The 25,853-nt window shown below is 45.3% G+C and overlaps 1 protein-coding gene across 13 annotated transcripts in view; it reads left to right on the forward strand.

The window, feature by feature from the left end:
* Window positions 1-25,853, forward strand: part of CALD1 (caldesmon 1) — a 180,909-nt gene that overhangs the window by 80,927 nt on the left and 74,129 nt on the right. For 10 of the 13 annotated variants that reach the window (XR_013394427.1, XM_077935238.1, XM_077935240.1 and 7 more), the window contains exon 3: window positions 19,347-19,460. Coding sequence is in view for 12 of the 13 variants with exons in the window: in XM_077935238.1 (XP_077791364.1) it covers window positions 19,390-19,460 (71 nt within the window). In the remaining variant the exon portion in view is untranslated. Of the gene's footprint in view, window positions 1-18,197; window positions 18,494-19,346; window positions 19,461-25,853 lie in introns of those variants that run through there. The other 3 variants (XM_028747511.2, XM_028747514.2, XM_028747513.2) reach the window with 3 other exon arrangements.

Below are 25,853 nucleotides of genomic sequence, written 5' to 3' on the forward strand. Positions count from 1 at the left end.
TGCTGCCACTTGCATTCCCCGTCATTCTGCGCTGGCACCCCACATTGGGCGGCGCTGGGAGCGTGCGCTGACAGTGGAAAAGCCAGCAAAGGAACCCGCAGCTTGGTGCACACAACAGGATGTGTCGTGCAGCACTCACAATGTTACACGGTGCTCCGGGCATGGCGCGCACAGCCGAAACAGCCACCATGCAGGCAAGAGCTGACAGCCGAGCGGTGGCTCAGCGTGAGTTCAGGGATGTGAGGTGGAGTCTAAGGAAGAGCTGCCTGCGGCACTCCGATAGGATCTGCTTCGCTCGGCTGTTGGCAGCTCTTCCCCGGACTCCAACGCTCGGCCCCGGACTCTCGGCCTGGCGCCCCTGAGAGCCCGGCACCCGGGTGCCGTGCACCCCTAGCGCCAACGGTTAAGACGGCCCTGAGGGCCACTATATACTTATTGGTCAAATAGAGGTGGTCTGAGCCAAGTATCAGATAAAGGCAAATCAAGTCCTGTCTTGGACATGGATGCCCAGATGCTCTTATCGAGGACCCAATCATTGCCTTGCTGGATTGGATTAACAGTTTATCTAATCCAGCATTTTGTCTTCAACAGGGATTAAGAATAAAACTGTGAGATACCATTATGCCTTTCTACCAACTTTTTCAGGAACACTTGGACTACTGTGTACAGTTCTGGTTGCCTTACCCCAAATAGGATACCGTAGAGCTGTTAACAGTTCTGGGATCATAGAATTCTAGAATTGGAAGGGAGCCTGAGGGTCATCTAGTTCAACCCCTGCAAGGCAGGAATCTCAGCTAAAGCATCCATGACAGATGGCCATCCATCTTCTCCTTAACAGTCTCCAGGGAAGGAGAGTCCACAGCCTCCTGAGGGAGTCTGTTCCACTATTGAACAGTTCTTACTGTCAGGAAGTTCTTCCTGATTTTTAGTCAGAAACTCCTTTCTTCTAACTTGAAGCCATTGGTTCGAACCCTACCCTCCAGAGCAGGAGAAAACAAGCTGGTTCCCTCCTCCATGTGATAGCCCTTGAGATATTTGAAGATGGCCATCATATCTCCTCTCAGTCCCCTCTTTTCCAGGCTAAACATATCCAGCTCCTTCAACCGCTCCTCATAAGGCTTGGTTTCCAGACCCTTGATTATCTTGGTTGACCTCCTCTACGCACATTCCAACTTGCCAACATCCTTCTTAAATTGTGGTGCCCAGAATTGGACACAGTATTCTAGGTGTCGTCTAACCAAGGCAGAATAGAGTGGCACTATTATTTCCTTTGATCTGGACACTATGCTTTTGTCAGGGGCATAGCATGGGGGGGGGCTCTTCTGGGGCAATTGCCCCTGCCACATGGGGTGTGTGTGTGTGCTTTGTTCACGCTGCCCTCCCTGAGCCAGGCAGTAAAATGTCCTGAAGTCAGGTGAAGTTTAACCCAGCATTTAAAGCATTCCATAGCCTTTGATGGCTCAGTTATGGAATGCCTTAATTATTATTTCAGCTCTGCTTCTTTCGCTACTACAGTAGTACTCAGCTGCAGCCTTGGAAGGAGTTACAAAGGAATAAGGCGTGTTGCTTTACAAATAGGGAAACTGAAACTGAGGAGAGTGGAAGACCTACAATGAAATTCTGAGTTCTCGTGTCCCAGAGCCAATATAACTGTGACAGTGACGAAGTTTCCACCATCCTGTCTAGTTTGGCTCTTAGTCTAATGCTGCAGCCACTAATCCACATCACCCTTTATCTAGGGTTCATCTCAGTTTTTGCAGAGTGCATTCCAAGAAGAAACGAAGGCAATGAAGGGGCTGCTTCAAAGCAAATGCCCTGTTTAAGGAGATAAAGGTTGCATTTTTTCTCGACAAAGTTAGTCCTCTCATGATAGGCCTATAATCAGCGGTTCGGCTCACAAGTGATAAGCGTGTGGGAGAGCTGAGCAGACCCTGCCTTGCTTTGCTTTTAAGGCTTTGCTAGAGGGAGTTGAAATCCCTCTACTTAAATGTTTCCAAGCAGGATGAACCATGCAGCACAACGACTGCACAGCCGCTGGGTTGTTGTGTTTGGAATACATATGCACATACATGTGTTTGCTCTTCTTTGTTGAGGAAAATGCCACAGGTCAGTTCTGTTCTCTGCAGATATAATTCAGACAGGTTCGTTGTGATATGCAAATAGGATTAGAAGGACCCTAAATGGTCCGATTTTGCTCATCCAAGAATGGAGCCTCTTTCTAAATTAAGCCAAAATATTTTAATCCCCCCAGAGTTCCTTTATCCTCTGCATCTGTCTTACACTGGAGATACATTTTTAAGATTTCTTTGTCAAAATTACTTTTCGCTCCCACCCCCCTCTCCCACCCCCACCCACCTCCCGCTTCCTCCAACTGTACTGCGGTGGGGTCAACAGAGTATGGTTTTACTCAGGCTGAGAAACATCTGAGATTAATCACGTACCCGCAAGCCGGAGAAAACCATCACAGAGGGTCTAATGAATCTTGACTGTTAGTCAGGCTGGAGAATCCCCTTACAGACAGTGCGTGCGTTCAAAATTAAAACAAAGCAAAATACCTCTTGCGCACTCTGGCTCTGTGAGGGAGGCAAGCTGTTCCATTTCACGGCCGTTCAAAAAGATGGCGGGTTAAAAGGGAGCCGGTCCCTGCTGGTGGCCAGGATTTTCAAGGTCCGACCCTTCACAACACTCGCTCTCCAGAGGGCAAAGATGCCATTGGCTCCTTCCATGCTGAGCACTGCAGCTCTGCAACTTATAAATGCTAAGAGTCTGTGCAGCCACCATGGAGCAAGGAGCCTGTGTCTTCCTGTGCTTCAGGGCCCAGGCTAGATCAAGGTTATGAGGTCGTTCTCTGCAGCTCAGGCTCCCTGAGGGCTAGGATTGCAAGATTCAAAGCAGGAGAGAACATCTAGTATATACGTTTTGCACAGAGTGGCAAAAGCCAAGGCTGCAGCAACTTCTCCTGGCAGTTCCTTCCTTGTCCCTGTCTTCTATTCCTCCCCCAATGCTGCTGTGATTGATCAGGGCTCTATGCGTGCCACACAGCAAGCAGGAGTGAGGAAGTGAAGGACAGAGCCAGGGAGAGAATGGGAAGGAGGCTGCCTCAACTCCTGTTATAAAGGTAAAGGTAAAGGTAAAGGGATCCCTGACAATTAAGTCCAGTCGTGAACGACTCTGGGGTTGCGACGCTCATCTCGCTTTAAAGGCTGAGGGAGCCGCCGTTTGTCTGCTTCCGCAGACAGTTTTTCCAGGTCATGTGACCAGCATGAGTAAGCCGCTTCTGGTGAAACCAGAGCAGCGCAAGGAAACACCGTTTACCTTCCCGCCAGAGTGGTACCTATTTGTCTACTTGCACACTGACGTGCTTTCGAACTGCTAGGTTGGCAGGAGCTGGAACCGAGCAACGGGAGCTCACCCTGTTGTGGGGATTCAAACTGCCGACCATTCTATCGGCAAGCCCACAGTGGTTTAACACACAGCGCCACCCTGTTATAGCGACTCCTGTTTTAGCATGAGATTTAAAAGTCTATGTTTGTTCTGTGGTGTTGGGCAACCCCGCTGAGGTCAGTTGCTAGAATTGGAAACTCCATTGGTAACTTTATCCTCCACGAATAGGTCTAATCCCCATTCAAAGCCATCCAAGTTGGTAACATCACTGCAACTTGTGGGAGCAGATTCCATTTGCTGCATGAGGAAGTATTTTCTTTTCGTCTGTCCTGAATCATCCATAATTCATCTTCATTTGATGTCCCTGAGTTCTAGGGGGGGGGGGTTGGGGGGAAAGACTTTTTCCTACCCACTTTCTCTATAACATGCATAATTTTATACATGTCTATCATGTCACCTCTTACTTGAATTTTCAAAAAGCCTCAAATGCTGCAACTTTCCCTTATAGGGCAGTTGCTCCATCCCCTTGATTGTTTTGGCTGCCCTGAACCTTTCCCAACTCTACAATATCCCTCCTGAGGGGAGGAGACCAGAATTGTGTACCTAGCACTCCAACTGAGGTTGCACCATAGACATGGCAATCTCAGAGTTTATAACTTAGAGATATCCAGTCCACTAAGTATTAAGAAGTTGGTAATTTGAGGACTTGCCCTAAGGTCACATGATGCAGGCAGTTCCAGTGCCCTATCCATTGCTGCACGTTTATCTTGGGGATGGGCTGCGGCTTAGAGGTAGAGCACACGATTTGCATGCTGGGTAGACCGTGCTGAACTATATGGGCCAGTGGCCTGACTCCATATAAGGCAGATTCTTGTGTTCCTAGATCTTGGATGCTCTAGAGTCAAGCTGTTTCAAGCCATTCCCCCTTCGTCTAATCTGCCTGTGAAGCATCACAGACATGGTACAGTCATCCTGAGATTGCAGCACCTCAGAATGCATGTAAAGGGGGAACTGTGTGTGCAAGCAGAACAAAACAGAACCAAAACCCCCAAAACCATTACAACTTGGCTATGCCATGCTAAAAACCTCTCTCCTTAGCAAGCAAACTTTCCGCAGGCAGCGATGCTGGGATTCCTTTCATTGGCCTTCTGATCTTTAGTCCTTAGTGTACACACAGGCTATGCTTTTGATCTTTTCTCCAGAAAAAAGAAACCACGAGACTCAGAAACGTCTTATGTGTGTGCATATTTATTTTTTAAACAAAAGTTGGGGTTTCTGACCATGAATGCCGAAGCTTCAAGCAAACCTCCCAGTACCATGAGGCCTGCAGTAAAAAGACTCAGGTTGGCAAAACGACTGATGTAATAAACAGAAGCGGGCTTGTTTATTCAGACTGTTGGGCATCAGCTGAGGGTAATTTGCTGTAATGCCTGAAGAGCACAGCCTTTGCTGAAGAGGAACTTGTGGGAAAGGCTGTCGTTTGCTCCTGAAAAGCCTCGTTTAATTCATACTTCAGTTTAGACCATTTTTGGTGGTGCATGCCTGTTGTTAGTCATCGAGATTTTGCAGTGCAATTCTCCAACCAAAAAATGTGTACGAAACTGCATACCGGAGGAAAAAGAGTGTCAAAATGCATATATTAGTGAAAACAACAAACAAAAATGTATCATGTTAGGGGGAATTGTTTGCAAAAATATGTACAGTCATACCTTGGATCCTGAACACCCTGGAACTCGGACGTTTTGGCGCCCGAACGCCACAAACCCAGAAGTGATTGTTCCAGTTTGCAAATGTTCTTTTGGAACTCGAACATCTGACAGGGCTTCAGTGGCTTCCGATTGGCTGCAGCCAATCAGAAGCCACAGCTTGGTTTTCGAATGTTTTGGAAGTAGAACGGACTTCCAAAAAGAGTTTTTTATTAGGAGAAATTTGCACAGGAAGGCTTATGGCTTTTCTTTAAAATTGAGAATTTGGAAATGTGGAGAGCTGAATTTAAGATTGGAAAAACAAGAAAGGGACTAAACTGAACACAACTATATTCTAGGGAAGCAGTTTCCCAGGAGTGTGGCCACTGTCATGTGCTGACCGCTTCTAGGAGCCACTGATGCGAAGTGGAGATCAGTGATGCACCAACGACCCCAGAAGGAGCAGGATATGTCCCTCACCAGAGGTACTACCCTGGCCCTAACACCTGGAGTGGAGTCCCTAAGGCCTTGCACACTCCTAGCAACTCCTGCAGCTAAGCTGGTGCCAAACATATTGTTCTGCTTATCTTTGCACACATCAACAAGGTTGAGAGGGGTGTCCAGGCTTGGACCTCGGAGAGGTCACTTCTGTGCTGCTAACGCAGCCGTTAGACTTCACCCCCGAATGCTCAGAAAGACGGATGCCAACAATTCTTGGAGGAATACACCTATATGAAGGAAGTTGTGGCAAAAAATGTGTGAATTCTCAAAATGGGCCTCTCAATAGCCCCTTTCCCACTTGAATTGTGGGAAGGGGACATCACGCTGGTTCTGGGAGCAGGGCATTGTTGGATATCAGGAAGTTCTGGGGTAGTTTCCTTAGAAGGTGGATATTACTGTTATTTTATTGGGGAACTATTCATCCTTACCTCCCCACCAGCAATCTGCCATTTGTGTGATCTAGGCTGAAATATACTCAGAGTCGAGTGTGGATTTCATGCTCTTTATTCAGCTCATAGTAGTGAGGAATGAAAGTTTCCACAAAATATCTGCTTTATATACATTATTTACACAATGGGCTGCACATGATTGGCTGATTCCGGGATTCTCCTGTAGGCCAATCAGGTTGCGGATTCACTTCCACCTGGAGCTGGATTGGGTGGCTCCTGCGGACCAATCATACTGCTGCATTGTTCTAGGACCAATCAGACTGCTGCATTCTGAATCCTATTGTTCTAGGACCTATCAGACTGCTGCATTTTGGATCCTATTCAACTTAGTACATAACATAGACCATGGTCTCCTAATGAAACCAAGTGTTTATGCTCAGTCTCCCTTGCTATAAATGAATTATGTTACGTTTGCTGCTTTGGTCTGCCCATATTCTTGAGTTATTTCTAAAGTTGCTATTAAAACTGAAAGAATGCCAAAGCCAAACACAATTTCTTCTAGTATGGGAAGTTATTTTTGAACCATTACTTGTCCTTGGAGCCATGGAAATAAATTCCATTGCCAGTGGGTGACCTACAGTGATGGGAAAAAGGACATTAGACATTGAAGACATTTCTCTTAACCTCTTTCTGTAATTTCTGTGCGACCAGAAAATAATACCTCTTGTTTTAATGCTATAGAGGAGGGGTTCACAAACTTTCTATTCCCATGATCCACTTGAGAGAGATGAAAATTACTGAGGGCTGCCCATCACAACATGGGGTGGATGTACACACAGGAAAACCCCCACTATAATTAAGTCATAAATTAAATTGTTATAACAAAAGAGAAAAAAAACCCTATGTAAAATCTCAAAGATAAGTTTTGTGCTCTACAGCACCATCTGGTGTTGTTTGTTTACAATGCATTTCAAATGCTGTTTTCTGACTAATGTAGCTGAGTCCATGGTGGTGCAGGGGCAGAGCCAATTACAAAAAACATGGCAGGTGGAGGTGGAGATCGGCACAATCAGCTCACAACTACAGATCTCATTTTCTATTGATATCTACTCCCTCTTTAGAAAAGTGATTTCCTTGTTGCAAAGTGTCCCACAACTTTAGCTTTCCTCAGGCTAAGTACAGATACTGGCTCTGGAGGTTTTGTGGCTTATTCTCCCTGTTTTAGGCAGAATTTGCTGATCCAAAGGCTTTTACTTTATTTTTTGCCCTCCCTGCTGCCGCTGCTTCTTCTTCTTCTTCTTCTTCTTCTTCTTCTTCTTCTTCTTCTTCTTCTTCTTCTTCTTCTTCTTTTTTTAAACTAATCTCCTAATGTCTTCTCCCATTCTCTTATCCCCAGTACAGTGGTACCTCGGGTTAAGAACTTAATTCGTTCTGGAGGTCCGTTCTTAACCTGAAACTGTTCTTAACCTGAAGCACCACTTTAGCTAATGGGGCCTTCGCCATGTGATTTCTGTTCTCATCCTGAAGCAAAGTTCTTAACCCGAGGTACTATTTCTGGGTTAGCGGAGTTTGTAACCTGAAGCGTCTGTAACCCGAGGTACCACTGTATATTATTATTTTAAACAAACATCACATTCATCTCTCTTTCTAATTTATTCTCTTCATAATTTCCCTCAACACCTCCTTTGTGCCTTTCCCCTCAGAGGAGGGACGCCACCTCCTTCCCACCTGCTTCGTCCCTGAACTACCCTTTCTCCTTTGGCACCTTTATGTAGTGTGTGGGGCATTGCTGGAGCTGTCCTCAGTCAATGCAAAAGGCTAAGGTGCGCCCAGGGAACAGGGCAGGTGAGCAAGGAGATGCTGGGCAGGATGTGACTCTGAGCACACCTGAAAGTGGCCTGAGATGACACACACACACACTGCTTTTTTTCTAGAAAAAGAGGTGCAGGAACTCCCACCTTTTTGGAGATAGACAACCCTAAGTTGTTGAGCCTTTTTTATTTTTAGAAAGCCAATTGTCGTGATTGGCTTTGGAGTTATTGGAAGCAAAGCTGATCTTAAACTGTAGTTGTTGTTTAGTCGTGTCCGACTCTTCGTGACCCCATGGACCAGAGCACGCCAGGCACTCCTGTCTTCCACTGCCTCCCGCAGCTTGGTCAAACTCAGGCTGGTAGCTTCGAGAACACTATCCAACCATCTTGTCCTCTGTCGTCCCCTTCTCCTTGTGCCCTCCATATTTCTCAACATCAGGGTCTTTTCCAGGGAGTCTTCTCTTCTCATGAGGTGGCCAAAGTATTGGAGCCTCAGCTTCAGGATCTGTCCTTCCAGTGAGCACTCAGGGCTGATTTCCTTAAGAATGGATAGGTTTGATCTTCTTGCAGTCCATGGGACTCTCAAGAGTCTCTTCCAGCACCATAATTCAAAAGCATCAGTTCTTCGGCGATCAGCCTTCTTTATGGTCCAGCTCTCACTTCCATACATCACTACTGGGAAAACCATGGCTTTAACTATACGGACCTTTGTTGGCAAGGTGATGTCTCTGCTTTTTAAGATGCTGTCTAGGTTTGTCGTTGCTTTTCTCCCAAGGAGCAGGCGTCTTTTAATTTTGTGGCTGCTCTCACTATCTGCAGTGATCATGGAGCCCAAGAAAGTAAAATCTCTCACTGCCTCCATTTCTTCCCCTTCTATTTGCCAGGATGTGATGGGCCCAGTGGCCATGATCTTCGTTTTTTTGATGTTGAGCTTCAGACCATATTTTGCGCTCTCCTCTTTCACCCTCATTAAAAGGTTCTTTAATTCCTCCTCACTTTCTGCCATCAATGTTGTCACCTGAATATCTGAGGTTGTTGATATTTCTTCTGGCAATCTTAATTCCGGCTAGGGAATCATCCAGCCCAGCCTTTCGCATGATGAATTCTGCATATAAGTTAAATAAGCAGGGAGACAATATACAGCCTTGTCGTACTCCCTTAAACTGTAGACACTTTTAATAATAACCCTCAGAGTGCTTAGTCATCTCCACAATCATTTTTGTCTGCTTTAACATTTTGCAATGTGCAAAGGGGGAATCATATGTTCTCTGAGCAACAAGATGGATTGTATCCCTTCAGACTTCCGGGTAAGTCTGCACTCGATATGTATGCATGTGTGTGTGTCTCTATGCTCTGATTAGCAGCACCTGTTTCATCCCCTACCCCCCCCCCCAAAAAAAAAAATTGGTCTTCCTCGTAAAATAGTTTGCTTTCGGAACAAATCTCCCGAACGCCCCTCAGATGAAAAAGCTTTCCATGAGCCGTGAATGATCCGCAAAGCTCCTGAGAGTGGTTTCATTTGGAAGCAGGTAGAATCCCCAATTGTTGAGATGATTTTGTTGTTGCTATTGTTCTTTTTAACGTCTTTCTTGGTGGAGGAGAACACCAGGTTTTCTAGTTGCACAGAAGTCTTTGTGAGGCAGAGGGTAAATCAATCAATCAATCAATCAATCAATCAATCAGAGCATAAGAACAAGAACAAGAATAAGAACATCTAGTCCGGCATCCTGTTTTCACAGTGGCCAACCAGATTCCTGTGGGAAACCCGCAAGCAATTTCTGAGCCCGAGAGCACGCACACCCCCTGCAGTTTCCAGCGACTGGTACTGTATTTCGAAGTATCTCTGCCTCCATGGCTAGTAGCCATTGAAAAGCCTGGCCCACTATGAATTCATCTAATCTTCTTTGAAAACCATCCAAGTTGTTGGTCCTTACTGCTTCCTGTGGGAGGGAGGTCCACCGTTTAACTATGTGCTGCATGATACCTGTTCCGAATCTTCCAACATCCAGTTTCATTGCAGGTCCATGAGTTTCTGTTGTTATGAGAGAGGGAGAAAAACCTGAATTGGAGTGGAGGTTGGGTAAATATTTTGGAGAAGGGTGAATCTCGAAAGATGACTGCACAGTCCAGGAAGGGCGAATTGCATAGGTTTGCCTCTAAATGAGAACGGAACCAAATTTCTTCCCCATTCCTGCGCCATGTCTTCTGGCGCATTTTAGGATACTCTGGGTAGGTTCCCAACTACTGCTGTGACCATCACCACTACCAAGTAAGCGCTTATGGATCCCTGAGACTGCCAGCAACCAGAGCTTCAAGTCCATACCTTTGAGGCTGTCCTCCAGTTGGCTTTCTGGAAAATTCTAGAAGAGTAAAAACGATACGTGTGGTTGGGAGTGTCTGAAGCTGTGAGCCTGCTCTCTGCCGGCTCCTTGTACAATTTAGGACCCTGCACAATGCCGTTTCTAAATCACAGGGGGAGCCTCTGCGTATAGAGCAGGATCCGTGCTTCAGACCTCGTCCTCAAGCATGCAAGTGGCTTGGTGATGGGGCAGCTACACACTCCCCCTGAAGGCCCAAATAAGGCTCACACTGCTGTCTTTTCCATTCCACATGAAGGCATTGTTAATTCATTTTACACAAAGGCATTATTAGTTGTCGTCCCCCCAAATAAATATCTGATGAGATCTTAGTACAGTGGTACCTCGGGTTACATATGCTTCAGGTTACATACGCTTCAGGTTACAGACTCTGCTAACCCAGAAATAGTACCTTGGGTTAAGAAGAAGAAAAGGAGGAGGAGTTTGGACTTGATATCCCGCCTTTCACTCCCTTTAAGGAGTCTCAAAGCAGCTAACAATCTCCTTTCCCTTCCTCCCCCACAACAAACACTCTGTGAGGTGAGTGAGGCTGAGACACTTCAAAGAAGTGTGACTGGCCCAAGGTCACCCAGCAGCTGCATGTGGAGGAGCGGAGACGCGAACCCGGTTCCCCAGATTACAAGACTACCGCTCTTAACCACTACACCACACTGGCTCTCTTAAGAACTTTGCTTCAGGTTGAGAACAGAAATCATGCTCTGATGGCGCGGTGGCAGCTGGAGGCCCCATTAGCTAAAGTGGTGCTTCAGGTTAAGAACAGTTTCAGGTTAAGAACGGACCTCCAGAATGAATTAAGTACTTAACCCGAGGTACCACTGTATTAATTTTAGTATCCCGATTTTGGTCATGTTCCCCACCCCAGCCATTTTAACATTAAAAATATATATTTTTAAAAGTGTAAACTGCCCTAATATTTTCTGCAGAAGGGTAGCATATATGTTTAACAACAACTCTGATTTGTATAGCCTCACTTTGGGCCAAACTCTATGACTCTATGTCCCTCATGGTCCCTTCCAATTCTATGAGAGAAAGAGAGAGAGAGAGAGAGAACGAGAACTAACTAACTGAAGCCTTGCTGAACTCAGTGGCACTTACATACAACAAGATTGTACTGGTGAACTCTATAAATGCTAAGTATTATGTAGGAATTCTGTCCCTGTTTGTATCTGGCCACCCTAACTCTGAACAATCCCCACACCTGTCCTCAAAGATATTGTAGGCTGGCGACTGCATCGCATGGAATTACTATTTTCCAGAATCCCTCCTCCCTGGGTGAAAGGTTAGCTCAGAGGATCATTGTTTGTCTTTTAAAATATACTGCTGAAAGCATGCAGCTAGCTGAATTAATTAGTGTTCCTGCTGGAATTTTACCTTTTGCATTTCCTGGCTTCTCGCGACTGTCCTTGCGCATGACCTTAATGTTTTGTTTAGCGCAGAGTTCTGCAAGATGCGAGGGAAAAGAGAGGGAAAGAAGGAGGGAGGGTGTCGGCCGAGTGATAAAAGCATTCATAAAACAAGCTCATTCACAGGTGATTAAGGCTTTTATATAGCATTTTAATTAAAAACCCAGAAGCGGGTTTAGTGCTGCCGTGGGAGAGGGCCATTAAAACAAGCTGTCAAGTGCACTACACATAGGGTATGTTCAGACATGACACCTATCCATGGATTTTTGTTACATGAATGTGCACTGAGGGGCCTGTGGCTCTTTCTTTTCCCCTGCATGGCAAGATACCTTCTTTCCAATCCTTACTTGTTGCAAATCATAGTTTACAGTTTTGTCCAAATGGGCAGAAGACGGTCAGTGCTTGCTTATGAACCAGGAGGGAATATTGTTGAACATGGGGAGTGAAATATACTCGGAGTCGAGAGTGGATTTATTCAGCTCTTAGTGGTGAGGAGGAATGGAAGTTCCCCCAGAATGTCTGTTTATATCCATTATTTACACAATGGGCCCCACGTGATTGGCTAATTCACCTGTAGGCGAATCAGGTTGCGGATTCACTTCCACCTGGAGCTGGATTGGATGGTTCCTGTGGACCAATCAGACTGCTGCATTCTGAATCCTATTGTTCTAGGACCAATCAGACTGCTGCATTCTGAATCCTATTGTTCTAGGACCAATCAGACTGCTGCATTTTGGATCCTATTCAACTCAGTACATAACAGGGAGGAAAGTGAGAGATGTGTGTGGATGAGCCCAAGGTTCCTCAGTGCTTGCTCACAAAATGCCAAACCACGGCTTGGTGCGGTGTCCAAAGATCTCCACAGATATGCACCAATTTATGTCTGTTTCAGAGTGAGAAGCCCATTCATGAAATCACTTGAAAGCTGATTTAAAATTTCAATTAATAAAGCCGGACTGAATTTTCTGAAAACAGTCAGGAAAGAGCAGAGGAAGGGGCAGATGCAAGGCAGGCTTCCTGCACCTTTAATAGCTGGAAGGAAGGAGGATTTCAGCAGGTGTAGCTTTTCACCTATTCTACACAATTACTAAAGGTGCAGTATTCTTTTGCACCTGGTTGCTGTGCAGTATTCTTGATTTGCTGCATGGATCTGTTCTCAACAGAGCAGAAAAGGAATCTTAAAGGCCACCAGGGTTGAAAGTGGTTTCTCTCTTATCCGATGTGAAGGTTGGGGGTGAGTAGGAGTTTGTAACTTACCAGCTTTGCCCAATGCACAGTGAGTTTGCTCCACAGCCCTGGCTTTCCAGCAAACAGGCCCTTGTAAAACTATATCGAGTTGAATGGCATTTAGGGTGGTGGTGGTTGTTGTTTTGCCTGGGATTGCCATGCCTTGAAAGCCTTTAAAGGCACACACAGAAGAATGAAGGGATGGGCTGAATTCAAACAAAACTTCTATGTTCACATGAGCTAATGTGTTTATTTTAACTGGCGTCCCAAATGAGCTGTTCTGTTTGGGAAGAAGCAAGCTGCTGGATACATATCCTTTTTTAAAAAAAAATGTGGTGCACAAGTTCAGTATCTTCAATGAACATGGAAACACAGGCAAGTTTACAGTAAGGACTGCGTACATGGTTACATGAAAGGAACACAGAGGGAGAAGTCAGTCCAGAACAACCTTAAATGGAGGGGTTTCTTTTATTCTTTTTTTGAGCAGGGAGATAGGATGATAGATGCTGCCATTTTGTCTTGATTCCGAATGCCCCTTTTGCAATGCAGTACATTTTGCATTGTGGGTTTTTGACGGACAAACCACCACGTCACACTCAACTTCATTCATGAAAGTGGGTTGTGGTATGACACAACAAGGATTGTCTTTTTTTTTATTAAATTTTCCAACATACATTTATAGTATCCAATCTAAATTTGTCACATATTTTCTCTTTTAGACTTCCTTCAACCTCTCTGACAATCATTCATTATTCAAATTTTTAAATACGCATTTCCTAATTTTATATTGCATTTTATAAACCTTCACACACTTACCGGTAGTTTTCATCAATACAATAGTCCTCTATCATTTACAGAACTTCTTGAAATCCCACTAGCGTTATTTGCTCATCACATACACATTTCAAATAGTCTGAAAAATTTCCCCAGTCTTCAATGAACTTTTGATCTTGTATATATCTGATCTTTCCTGTTAGTTTGTCTAGTTCAGCATACTCCATCAGTTTCATTCAAGGATTGTCAATGGACCTGTTATGACTCCCCTACCCTTTTCCACTCATGCATGCTTCCGTTCCCCTATGATTCACTGTGAGGTATGCCAAAATACTGCCGAATATTTCATTACACGAGCAAAGTACCCACAATATGGGTTTCTAGGGCTGCAAATGGGTTATGTTTTTTTAATGGGAATTATCAGCACAGAAATGAGCACTAAACTTCTACTACATTCCGCTAGATTTCCAGAAGCACATTTTTGTGTGCGCTATTTTGCCTAATATAGTCACTTTTGCAAGCAATTTCCCCTGTTGGGATGCTTTTTGTGTTATTTTCAGTAATATATGCATTTTTGTTCCCACTTTAGTCTAAAATACACAGTCTGTATGCATTTTCTGATTGGAGGACTGCATCACAAAATGAGGAGGGCTGTGAGTTTTGAAGGACAGCTGCATTTCAGCTTGTGTGTGGGTCTCAAAAGTGTGAGCTGGGTAGGTTTTCATTAACATTTAGACCAAGCTAATTTCTCCCCCTGGTTTACATGTAGCACGCCAAAGGGTTAAACAGGTGCCTCTGAGTGGTTTCAACCTCTTCTCAGTTTCTGCAAAACTTGTCCCTGTTTATAGCAGGTCTGAACAATGGCCAATGACCCTCCCTCCCTTGTAGTCTTCTGGAGAATTTTTCACTTCCAAATATTTCTGAACAGGTTTTGATAGAAAACAGATTTATTTGTTTTCCTTCCAGACGGACTAAGAATATCTAATTCTTTTAGATATTGCAGAAGAATGCTTGACATAGCTATAAATTCAGGGTGCCAGTTTAAACAACCTAAGCTCGAGTCTGGATTGCTGCTAGTTTGCTCGACTTTTCAGATGGTGGAGGGGGATGGGGAAGGGAGAATTGGAATGGCTCGCCTGTCTTCTTCCCCGGAGTCGCTTGCTTGTGGTTCAGCAGATGCCATAGCATACACGCAACTGAAGCAATACATTTTATACCCTCAAAGGCCAGAATGTACACTGCGCTTGGAGTTAGCCATTTCACATCCTAGACGAGGCTATGCATACAAACAGACCCAGTCAGTCTCATGCCTCCACTAATAGCAGCTGCTAAAAGAGTTGGTGACCTTCAGCTGTGGCCACTTTAACCTCCATCATCATCCCTCAATTTTTTCTAAGCTGTTTTTGGGCACTGTGAATTGTTTACAATATGTGTCCACTTCCTCCAGATCCTTTCTGCAGCCTCCTTAAGCTTTGTAGTATTGCAGACCACAACTCTAGCTTGTATCATCTTAACGAAATCTTGCATGCTCTTACATTTCAACTTTTGTGGGGTGAGGAGCATGCCTTCCCTGTGCCCCGATTTCATTATTCTAATAAGCATTGAAGGCTACTGTAGAGACTAGGATTCTTTTTTTAAAAAAAAGATATTGTGATTCCCCCGTTTTGTACTTTTCATACTAATTTTTTTCCTACTTAAAAAGAAGCCTAGTAAAAGAAAATGAGTGGTGTGCTGTCGTTCCACTCCACCCTGCTGTACCCTCCACTCAGAATCATCAATTTGGCTTTTGGAGGGCAGGGGGAAGGCTGACTGAGATGTCTGCCATATATTATGCTGGAAGTTACCAAGTCTATGGCGGGTGGGGAGATAGGACATGAATCAGCCGCCGTCACAAGTCCTCTGCAACTTCTAGTTAGGGGCTGCATTCAGGAAGGGGGAGACATTTGATGCAGATCATGTATAAAGGTGAACTGCCCCAGTGTACTCTGTGAAAAAGATACACAAGCCACAATGCAGCCATACTCTGAGATTCACACACTTTTTTGGAGAATAAACCAATTGCTATACATTTTGGAAAGTTGCTTGTTCACTGTGTGCTTGGATGCCTCTTAAGTGATCATAAAGAAAGGTTAGTTTCCAAGATCAAGGCGAGGGCTTTTGTCTATGTTTGGATACAACTGGGCCCCATTTTGAATCAAGATGGTGGACTGAGCCTTTCAAAACCTCACTGATTTTAATCACTGATTTCATAACTGCGCCAGTGTTTTGGTTTCTTAGAATCCCCAAGCAATGCTAGGCCTGAGGCTGCTTGTATAGTATATAGCAGAACAGACCCTTAATCATTGAATACTATGGCGATATGGACTGCGATCCTTGAATGACCATTGAAGTGCTGCAAGCATATATCTGTTTTCATGTGTACAATATGGCTGCGCATGGGTGCTTGGATGTTGATAGGTTGGCACAGCTCCACATCACTGATACGTTGGCCATAGAACACTGCTTTGAAGGAAAGGGACCTAGGAAGGCATCTAGTCTACCCACCCTGCTCTGAGCAGCTTTTGCAGCGTAGAGTGCAGCTACAACATCCTGACAGATGGACCCTTAGCCTCTGCTTAATAACCCCAGTCAATCAGAATTGATCGTTTTCCTCCCATGCCTGCATTCTGTGTCTCTGCATCAGAGTGCCAAAAACTGAGTTTCCCTTCTGCGTTTGTCATCATTTGGCCATTAGGAACTTTCAGCATTTGTCTCCCATCGTTTGCTGCTCCTTGCTTTGGCAGAAACAAGCTGAAAACAGTTGCCGCTGTTTCCAGATCTAAAGGTAAAGGTAAAGGTAAAGGGACCCTTGACCATTAGGTCCAGTCGTGGCCAACTCTGGGGTTGCGACGCTCATCTCGCTTTATTGGCCGTGGGAGCTGACGTACAGCTTCCAGGTCATGTGGCCAGCATGACTAAGCCGCTTCTGGCGAACCAGAGCAGCGCACGGAAACGCCGTTTACCTTCCCGCTGGAGCGGTACCTATTTATCTACTTGCACTTTGATGTGCTTTTGAACTGCTAGGTTGGCAGGAGCTGGGACCGAGCAACGGGAGCTCACCCCGTCACGGGGATTCGAACCGCCGACCATCTGATCGGCAAGTCCTAGGCTCTGTGGTTTAACCCACAGCGCCACCCGCATCCCATTTCCAGATCTAGCTGAGCACAATAGGTTTGCCAAATGCTGTGATGTTGTTGTTGTTTAGTCGTTTAGTCGTGTCCGACTCTTCGTGACCCCATGGACCAGAGCACGCCAGGCACTCCTGTCTTCCACTGCCTCCCGCAGCTTGGTCAGACTCATGTTTGTCGCTTCAAGAACACTGTCCAACCATCTCGTCCTCTGTCGTCCCCTTCTCCTTGTGCCCTCCATCTTTCCCAACATCAGGGTCTTTTCCAGGGAGTCTTCTCTTCTCATGAGGTGGCCAAAGTATTGGAGCCTCAGCTTCACGATCTGTCCTTCCAGTGAGCACCCAAGGCTAATTTCCTTAAGAATGGATGCGTTTGATCTTCTTGCAGTCCATGGGACTCTCAAGAGTCTCCTCCAGCACCATAATTCAAAAGCATCAATTCTTCGGCGATCAGCCTTCTTGATGGTCCAGCTCTCACTTCCATACATTACTACTGGGAAAACCATGGCTTTAACTATACGGACCTTTGTTGGCTAGGTGACGTCTCTGCTTTTTAATATGCTGTCTATGTTTGCCATCGCCTTTCTCACAATATCACAATGCTGTCATATTGTGTGGTTATTTGTTCTGGGTGAGAGCTTTGGGGGGTGGAGCTCTCTGTCAGAGGGCAGAGCCTAGAGCTGTCTTTGCCAACCTGGTGCTCTCTGGGTATTTTGGACTGCAACTGCAGCCAGAGAGTTACAGTTCCTAGAACACCCTTGTGAAGAAGAGTGAGTAGTTGTTATACCACTCGGGGAATTGTAGCTCCAGGAGCGGAATAGGAACTTCATAATTACTCTCAGCACCCTTAAGAAACTAGAGCTCCAATAATTATTTGGGGAAAGCTGTGACTGTTTAAAAGGGTATCATGGTAATGTTATGGCGCTTCCTGCTGCCGTTGCGCTGCCGCTTCACGATTTCTGTTCTTGTCCTGAAGCAAAGTTCTTAACCCGAGGTAATATTTCTGGGTTAGCGGAGTCTGTAACCTGAAGCGTATGTAACCCGAGGTACCACTGTAATAGGAAAATATTTGATGGTTGTCCAGCTCCCCTCCTCCACCTTTGTGTGATGTGCCCTTCAACTCAATAAGCATGGCAACAGTCTTCCTGTTCAAATATTAAGGAAGGCCTCTGCATAGGTTTCCCCTCCTCCTCCGTCTCACTTCCACCAAGTAATCATATGTGAGCAAACCCTATATATACATATAATCAGCAGGCAAGCTTTAACTAATTCCAGTTTTCTTTTTGTCTCCTTAAAATTGCACTGTGCATCAACCCCGTGTCCTCCCGCCCCTTCTCTTTCCTCTTTCCTTCATTGCAAATGCCTGAACTTGGAGTAAAGGGTTGGAAATTTTGCACGAGGGAGGGGGGGAGGACTCTTTTTTCCCTCTCTCCCTTTTAAATAAAAAAAAGCACCCTGAGTGCAGAGTCTAGGCTAGAATTCCAGAGGAAGTTGAGGGCCTCCTGTTCTGCACAGGAAGCAATCTTGGAGCAGGCCTTAAATGCCAGATTCCAGGCAGAGTTTAACTAACCACTGACAGCTCTGTAAACAAAGCAGGGACAAAAAAGAGAGCAGCTTTCCCTTTTCTGGTAGTCATTTTTAAGTTTGGGGCCTGCAGGAGAATTCTCCTATATTTGTCTCGATAGGATATAAACCAAAGGCTGTGAGAGGGCTTTGCATATGAAGGAACTATAGAAGAGAGCAAATATTTCATGGAGTAAACCCTCAGGAGGAAGGTAGGTGCCTGTTTAAATTGCAGGGATCAAGCTCTGTCTCTTTCTCCCCTCCCCGCCCTTCTTCCCCCAAACCCAGCAAAAATGTGCCAGCCTCCAGCTTTGCTTTCTGAAGAAGGATTTATAGCAAAATTGCCTTTGACTGGGTGATGTTTTAAAACACTAGGTTCTCTCTCTCCACCCCTAATGCCACCTTTAATCTTCCCAAAATTCCTCCTTTTAGCAGTGTGGCTAGCAAGGCAAAAGATCTTTCAAGTTCAGGGTAGCATTTTGCTGGAAAAAGTTGCTTGATTCCTTTATTTACAGTTTTCCCTTCCTCTTTCTCTCTCTCCCTCAAGTCTGCAATTGTATAATAGTGATGTTACAAATTAACTAATATTTCATTCACAGTTCCAGGAACATTTTAACTAATGTTAAAATGTATACATTGCTCATGTTTATTATACCCAGACTGTGGTTCAATAATATATAGTTGTTTTGTCAACTGTTGTGCAATCTTAAGGAATAATAAAATTGTTTATATATTTTTTATTTTTTAAAAAAGACTGTTCCCCCGGTACAAAAAAGCCTTCATATAACAAATAGAAAATGTTCTTGTTTACTTTTAAATCATCTTAATTTCTAGTTAGGGAGCTGAATTCCAAAATGTGTTGCATCAAAATTTTTAAAATTTTATCTCGGTGACTCTTTGGGGATCCAGTTTACTATCAAGGGGAATGTGACAGAGAACTGAATTTGGAGCTGAATTTAAAAGGCGAACAAAATTTAATGTAACCCAGTTAATTAAAGGCACCCTTTCATTTCCATGTGTTGTTCTAAGCAACTTTCGCCTCTCTCTCTCTCTTTCTCCCTGAAGTTCAGTCTGATTTGGGGGGTTTATCCAAGTCTGAGTGCACGCCATGGACGACTTTGAACGTCGCAGAGAGCTCAGGAGGCAAAAACGAGAGGAGATGCGCCTGGAAGCAGAGAGGTGAGTAATTAAATTTTATTTGGAAATGCTGTCTGCAGTTTTATTTTTTACTTTTTTAAAAAAGCCTTGTCTCTGAGACTTCCTCCCGTTAAAATGAACCGAAGAGACATGGTTCAACAGACCGTGCTGCCTGGAAGTTTAAGAAAAGCAACTTTCTTTCTTTCTTTTTTTTGCATAGTATGAACGCAGCAGTTCCTCAACCACTAGGCCCTTCTGTGAATTCCATTTGCCACCTTTTGTGCCTTGGGAGGGAATTACCTGAAGGAGCGGGGAGGCAGAAGACAGTTTATAGGCCTTATTAGAAGGGAGCAGAAGAAGCTGGTAATAGCCATGTTTAAAGTGTCTAATTACTGTCAAGTCAACGCAGTCCTGTTTGGGAGCCTACGATGAAATTACAGGGTGTTTGAGTAGAAGCTGGTAGGGAACATTTTTAATGTGTCCTTAACAGTATAGTATGCAACAGTAAACACTGTTGCTTATTAATAGTGGATAGAGTGTTTAATTCTAACACATCCTTTCGGACTATATCCTCTGGAACAATTTCTTGCTTGTTCCCTTTGTATGGTACTGGTGGAGAACAAAGCTATTTAAGCCCAAGGTAGGGAACTGATAGCCTGTGGGCCAAATCCACCACCTCCTGGCCCTTAGATAAGCACCTAATCCCAAGGATGCCTGCTTGGCAAATGCTGCAATGCTCAACCACTGTTCCCTGAGCTCAGACCCAGGTAAAGTGCTCTTTAACCACTTATACGCCTACTATGAACTGCAACAGAATTTATTCTGGGTGCTTCCTTTACATCCTAGTGGTGTGTGAGCCAAATGAGAGCTGAGGTGTATTTGGCAAGAAGTCTAAACACACATCAGCACCCCCCAACCGACTGCTGTTATTAGTTCTGTGAAAGAGGGCTTAGTGAAGTTATTTGCATACCTTCCATTTTTTTATTGTGAGAGAAGGCAGCCATTTTGGTTGCCGTTTCGTTCCCCCCCCCCCCCCGAAGAAGCGCTTTTTGCAGGGCTGCAATCTTGTGCAGCACCACAAAATGTGTGTTTCTGGGCGTGAAGCCCTGATAAGTCCTTTTTTGGCGGTTGGGGGAATCGCAGCGCAAAATCATGCAAGATCACAGCAACCAAAATGGCTGCTGTTCTCTAGTGATAAAAACCAGGAAGTTGGCGTCCCAGATATTGGCTTCAAACTGTGGGAGGGTATGCATTTTCGCGTGTTTTAGTTGGCATGGGAATAAGCCAAGTGGGTGGAGCAAAAGCAGTTCGCCTTTCATCCTCATTCAGTTCAGAATATGAGCCTTGTCGAAGAAGATTTGGTGTCCAGGGATTGTCACTGTAAGGAGCTGTTTTGAAAAGCTGCATGCAATGCCCATTCTACTGTTCACATGTATGAGATTGCCGACTCCTCATTTAAGCCAGCTTGTGTGTGGATGCAAATGGAGGGTGCACAGAAACTCTCAGCTACTTTGGGGAAGGTCCTTGGGCCAGATGATCTCTGTGGGTTTGAGTTTCCCACTCTGAGCAGGGATGCTGCTGTTGCCATTGCCTCTCCCTCTGGACCCAGTTGGCACCACCTCCCAGAGAGAGAGGACAAAGCCTTTGGAGACTACTGCTGCTTCTCCTCGCTCTCCTCAGTTCTTCTGAGATGGCATGTGAACTGGAAGCCACACCAAGCAAGGAGGTTGGGAGGCTCCAAGGAGTGGGGCCCTGACATTGACCTTGCTTCCAGTATTGAGCTGGTTCTCCCTAACCCCAGTTATTGAAGGTGGCATAATGGGGCACTGTTGCCCCCTACGACATGTGTGCATTCACCCCCCTACAGGTCTGTGGGCAGAGTTTCGTGGGTTTCTATACCGCTTTAAAATCAGCAGAATTTTCACAATTGGGAAAACATTTGAGAGAAAAGCCCCTGGGGTGATGTTATGTTAGGGCATAGCATTGTTTGAAGTGAGGCATTATGGGAAAACATGGCAGCCCTTTAGGCCGCTGAGAGAAAAAAATACTCCTGCTGTTTGCATACTGAAATTTTAACAACGAAAGGAAGGGGGTGGGGAGCTGCTACTTGTTCCCAGTAAGCCCCTTGCCTCTGGCAATGTGGAAAAATTTTGCCCACCCTACCTAGAAATTGGCTGGGGGGAAAATCCATCCCATTTTCACAGCCGCCAGTTGGGCTGGGGAAGTGGAGCAGCATTCTGGGTTCAGCTTCTTTCTGGTATAGCTGGGCTAGAACATCTTTCCTAATGTTACTGTTACATTTTCACCCCATCTCCATGGTAATATGGGATATAACACAACTACATGGCATGACCTCCTGGTGTCTCTGCTCCTATCTCACCTCGCTGGCTGGCTGTGGAGAGGAGATGCTTCATGCCATGTGCTCTGCTCTACACCAGGGAGTGGAGGAAACTGTGACACTCCAAATATGGCTGAACTCCAACTCCCATAAGTCCAAGCCAGCATGGCCAGTGGTCAAGGATGATGAGAGTAGTAGTCCAATGACATTTGGAAGGCCACTGCTTCCTTACGCTGTTCTGGACGTAACCACATTGCAGTGGTGGTAGCCCTGTTTGTCCTGCAACGCCTAGTTATACAATATTCTTTAGATGGGAGCTTTAGAAATAAAGTAAAGTAACAATTTAGGTTAGGGGTTTAAAAAGTGCATTCTGTTTGCATTTCTGCAAAACCTCTGAAAGAAGTTTGCTGAGCCTTCCAAGGAATATATCTGTGGAGAAGTCAAGCATGAAGTCTGTGACCTGAAATGGCGTATAGATGGGGAAATGTATATGTTAAATCCATCAACTGATTGAAGATTGATTAGCTGTGCTATTGTAACTAATTAAACAAAAGGCCTGAAACCCGCAGTATTTCCAGGTTTTAAAACACTCTAGGGATTTAACTGAACACTTGCACCATTCAGATCTGGCTTGAATTATACTGGTATCAGTATTTCCCTCTCCCCTCCCCCATATATCCAGCTGAAGTTTCCTGATTTGGCAAGGACTGGGGGCAAGCTCATGGGCGTTTTGAATTCCTCTCTATACGTGTGGCCAACATCCAAGATGGCTGTCTGCGTAACAGTCTGTGGATGTGGGCATCTTGCTAGGGTGGCTGTTTAAAACAGCAAGGAACAATCCCTTTCTACATATAGAGGCTCTGTGGGTTGGAGGATTTCATCCTAGGTGCATTGTCTAGGAGAACTCCTAGATTCATCTTTGTCGCTGGAGGCCCAAGTGGCCTTAGTCATGGAGTCTTTGGACCAGCTTCAGCAATTACCAGATAGGGATAGCGTGACCTCCGTCATCCATGATCTGCTAAGCTATCGACTGGGTGACTACAATCCTTAAACATGATATGGAGGCTGCAACTTGCTGCATAATGTGGTGGCAAATATGCTGGGTAGAACATCTTATAGGAGCCACATAACAGTAGTCCTCAAATAAACCCACCGGCTGCCATTGTGCTCTGGCCTGATTTCAAGGCGCTAGATACGACTTACAATGCTCTGAGTGGTTTGAGACTTGGCTATTTGGAGGAATGTCTTTCCCCATATTGCCGTGCCTGACCTTTAAGACCCACCTTGGGGAGCAGGGCACTCCTTAACATCACCCTTTTGGGAGCTATACATTACGTGGGGTGTGAGACATGTCTTCTGCACTGCAGCAGCTTGATTTCATAATGCCAATGGAGGTTACTTTTTGGTGCTAAAATAAAACCTCTTTCTGTAAGCATTTGGGATGGGCTCATGGGACTGTTTGGTTACGACTTGCCTGCTGGTTTCTTCCTATTGATTAGGGTGATTTTGTCAGGGGTTTTTTTGGCTTAATTTCAACTTCTCATTTTTTGAGTCTTCAGTTTAGTTCTCCACATTAGCTTGCATTTAAAAAGAAATCCTCATGAATATTCTCTAGCATTTTAGAGCGAATTTCTCCTGACTGACACATTTTGGCAAAGCGGTCTTGTGCATGCTACTTTCACTGAAATGTCATATTTTTGCACTCTAATATACGCATTTTTGTAAACATTACTCGGCTGGAGGACTGTAATGGCAGAAGTGAGACTTCCAAAGGATGGCTGTGTTTCGGTTTTTGTATAGTTTCAGAAAGTGTGTATTAGGTACTGTAGATTCATCTTTAAATAGAAACGGAACCAAATTTCTCCCCCATCCCTACTATTGATGGATCATGTTTTTCTGCTCTTACCTTTTAGCATGTGTGTTATAACTGTTAGGAAGTTGTGCTCCAGCCTGAAATAGTCATTGAAATAAATATAAATGAATAAAACTGGCCTTCCCAACTAAAGTTATAGGTATGAAGCATAGCTTGAACTTGGGCTTACTGCACCCTCTATGGTTAACCACTATTTTGTGGTGGGATGGATTGAGGAAATATTGTGCTGTGCTGGACTTTCAGAAATAGTAATGTTTGCTTGAGGACTGTGTTGTTGCTTAAAGGTAAAGGGACCCCTGACCATTAGGTCCAGTCGTGACCGACTCTGGGGTTGCGGCACTCATCTCGCTTTATTGGCCGAGGCAGCCGGCGTACAGCTTCCAGGTCATGTGGCCAGCATGACTAAGCTGCTTCTGGCGAACCAGAGCAGCACACGGAAACGCCGTTTACCTTCCCGCCAGAGTGGTACCTATTTATCTACTTGCACTTTGATGTGCTTTCGAACTGCTAGGTGGGCAGGAGCAGGGACCGAGCAACTGGAGCTCACTCCATCGGGGGGATTCGAACCGCCAACCTTGGCAAACCCGAGGCCCTGTGGTTTAACCCACAGCGCCACCCGCATCCCGCGCTGTTGCTTGGTGCTTTTTAAAAAGAAGTCTCTTGTGTTTTTGTCTTTTGAACAAAACCAAATCCAGAAACTAGAAGAGTAAAATGGGCTTTTCTTTAGCACGTTCTCCTGCTCTCCCAACTTCCCTGAGCGATTAGGTGTTATAGAGCTAGGGCTGACATACACCTGGGTTTCCCCAGACATATCTGGGATTGGGCCCTCAGAAATTGCATCCGGGGGAAATTTCTGGTAAGTGGTAAAATGCCTGGGAAAACCCAGACGTGTGGCAAACCCAGCCTTCCCAACAGCTCCAGTCACAGAAGCAGAAGCAAAAGGGAGGCAGAAAAGGAAGCAAATGGTGGATGGGTCTGCCTTGCCAGCTGCCTCACTGGCCCAGGAGCAGGCAGCCCGAGAGGCCCATTGACCCTTCCTGTGGGGCCACTGAGAGTGCCTGTGTCCTGTGTCCGGTGCGCTGCACAGTGCACTTGGCCGGAGAAGACGTGACGCCTGTTGTGCGGCAGACTTGGCCACGCACCCGGCGGGAAGCACAGCTAGGTGACTCGGGGAGGAGCGCAGAGGCCTGCGATTGGCTGGAAATGGCACCCCCTGCCTCCCCAAACAGCTGGAGGCTCTGGGGAGCTGTGGTCACCCGGCTCCCTGCATGTGCCAGCAGCGTGCTGGGCAGCTCTGGAGCAAAGAGGGCACCGCAGGCTTGACACCTCAGATTGCACAGGATGCTAGCCAGATTTTCACCTTTTGAAATACGGCAACCCTATGTAGAGCCAGAGATTTTGGTCTCCGTTGCCTAAGAGAACCTGGGAGACTTGGTAATTTTTGCTTTATACATACAGGTAGAGCATAGGTGGACATAGATAGCAGGTACTCATATCCATTGCACTTTTTAAATTGACATTGATAGGCATAGTTCTCCAGGGATCCAGATGAGGGTTTTTTCCAGCTCTACCTGAAGAGGATGGTCTTAGTATGAATTCCCATCCATATGCAAAGCTTGGGGTCTATCACTGAGGCATGACCCTTCCTCCAGTATTGTCCATCTAGTCCAATATTGTCTACTCTGAAAGCAGTTCATCGGGGTCTCCTATAGAGTTCTTTACCCTCATCGCATCGTGTAAGTCAGTGTTCCCCAACCTTGGGCCTCCAGCTGTTTTTGGACTACAATTCCCATCATCCTTGACCACTGGTCTTGCTAGCGAGGGATGATGGGAGTTGTAGTCCAAAAACAGCTGGAGGCCCAAGGTTGGGGAACACTGGTGTAAGTGAAGATGTCCAGGACTGAACCTAGGACCCTCTTCATGCAAATTACGGCCTTTACCATTGAGCTGTGTCCCTCCCTGAGGGGTCAAAACAAGAGAACGACTCAGAATGAAATGTCTTTGCAAGAGCCTCCTCGGGGCATATGTAAACCACACAACTTTACAGCTATGAGATTTATTTTCCATGTTACAGCTGGGGGCTCCCAATGCTGCTGTTATAGCTGAAAAAGGCATTTTCATTAAAGGACTTTGTTGTTTATGACCTTAATTTTCATCTGCTGATTTACAACAGCAATGTAAAGAGACCTTTAAGTGAGTGTAAGTAGTGTAACTATTTAAGAAA

This window comes from Podarcis muralis, chromosome 10 (genome assembly GCF_964188315.1).
Source record: "Podarcis muralis chromosome 10, rPodMur119.hap1.1, whole genome shotgun sequence".
NCBI lineage: Eukaryota > Metazoa > Chordata > Lepidosauria > Squamata > Lacertidae > Podarcis > Podarcis muralis.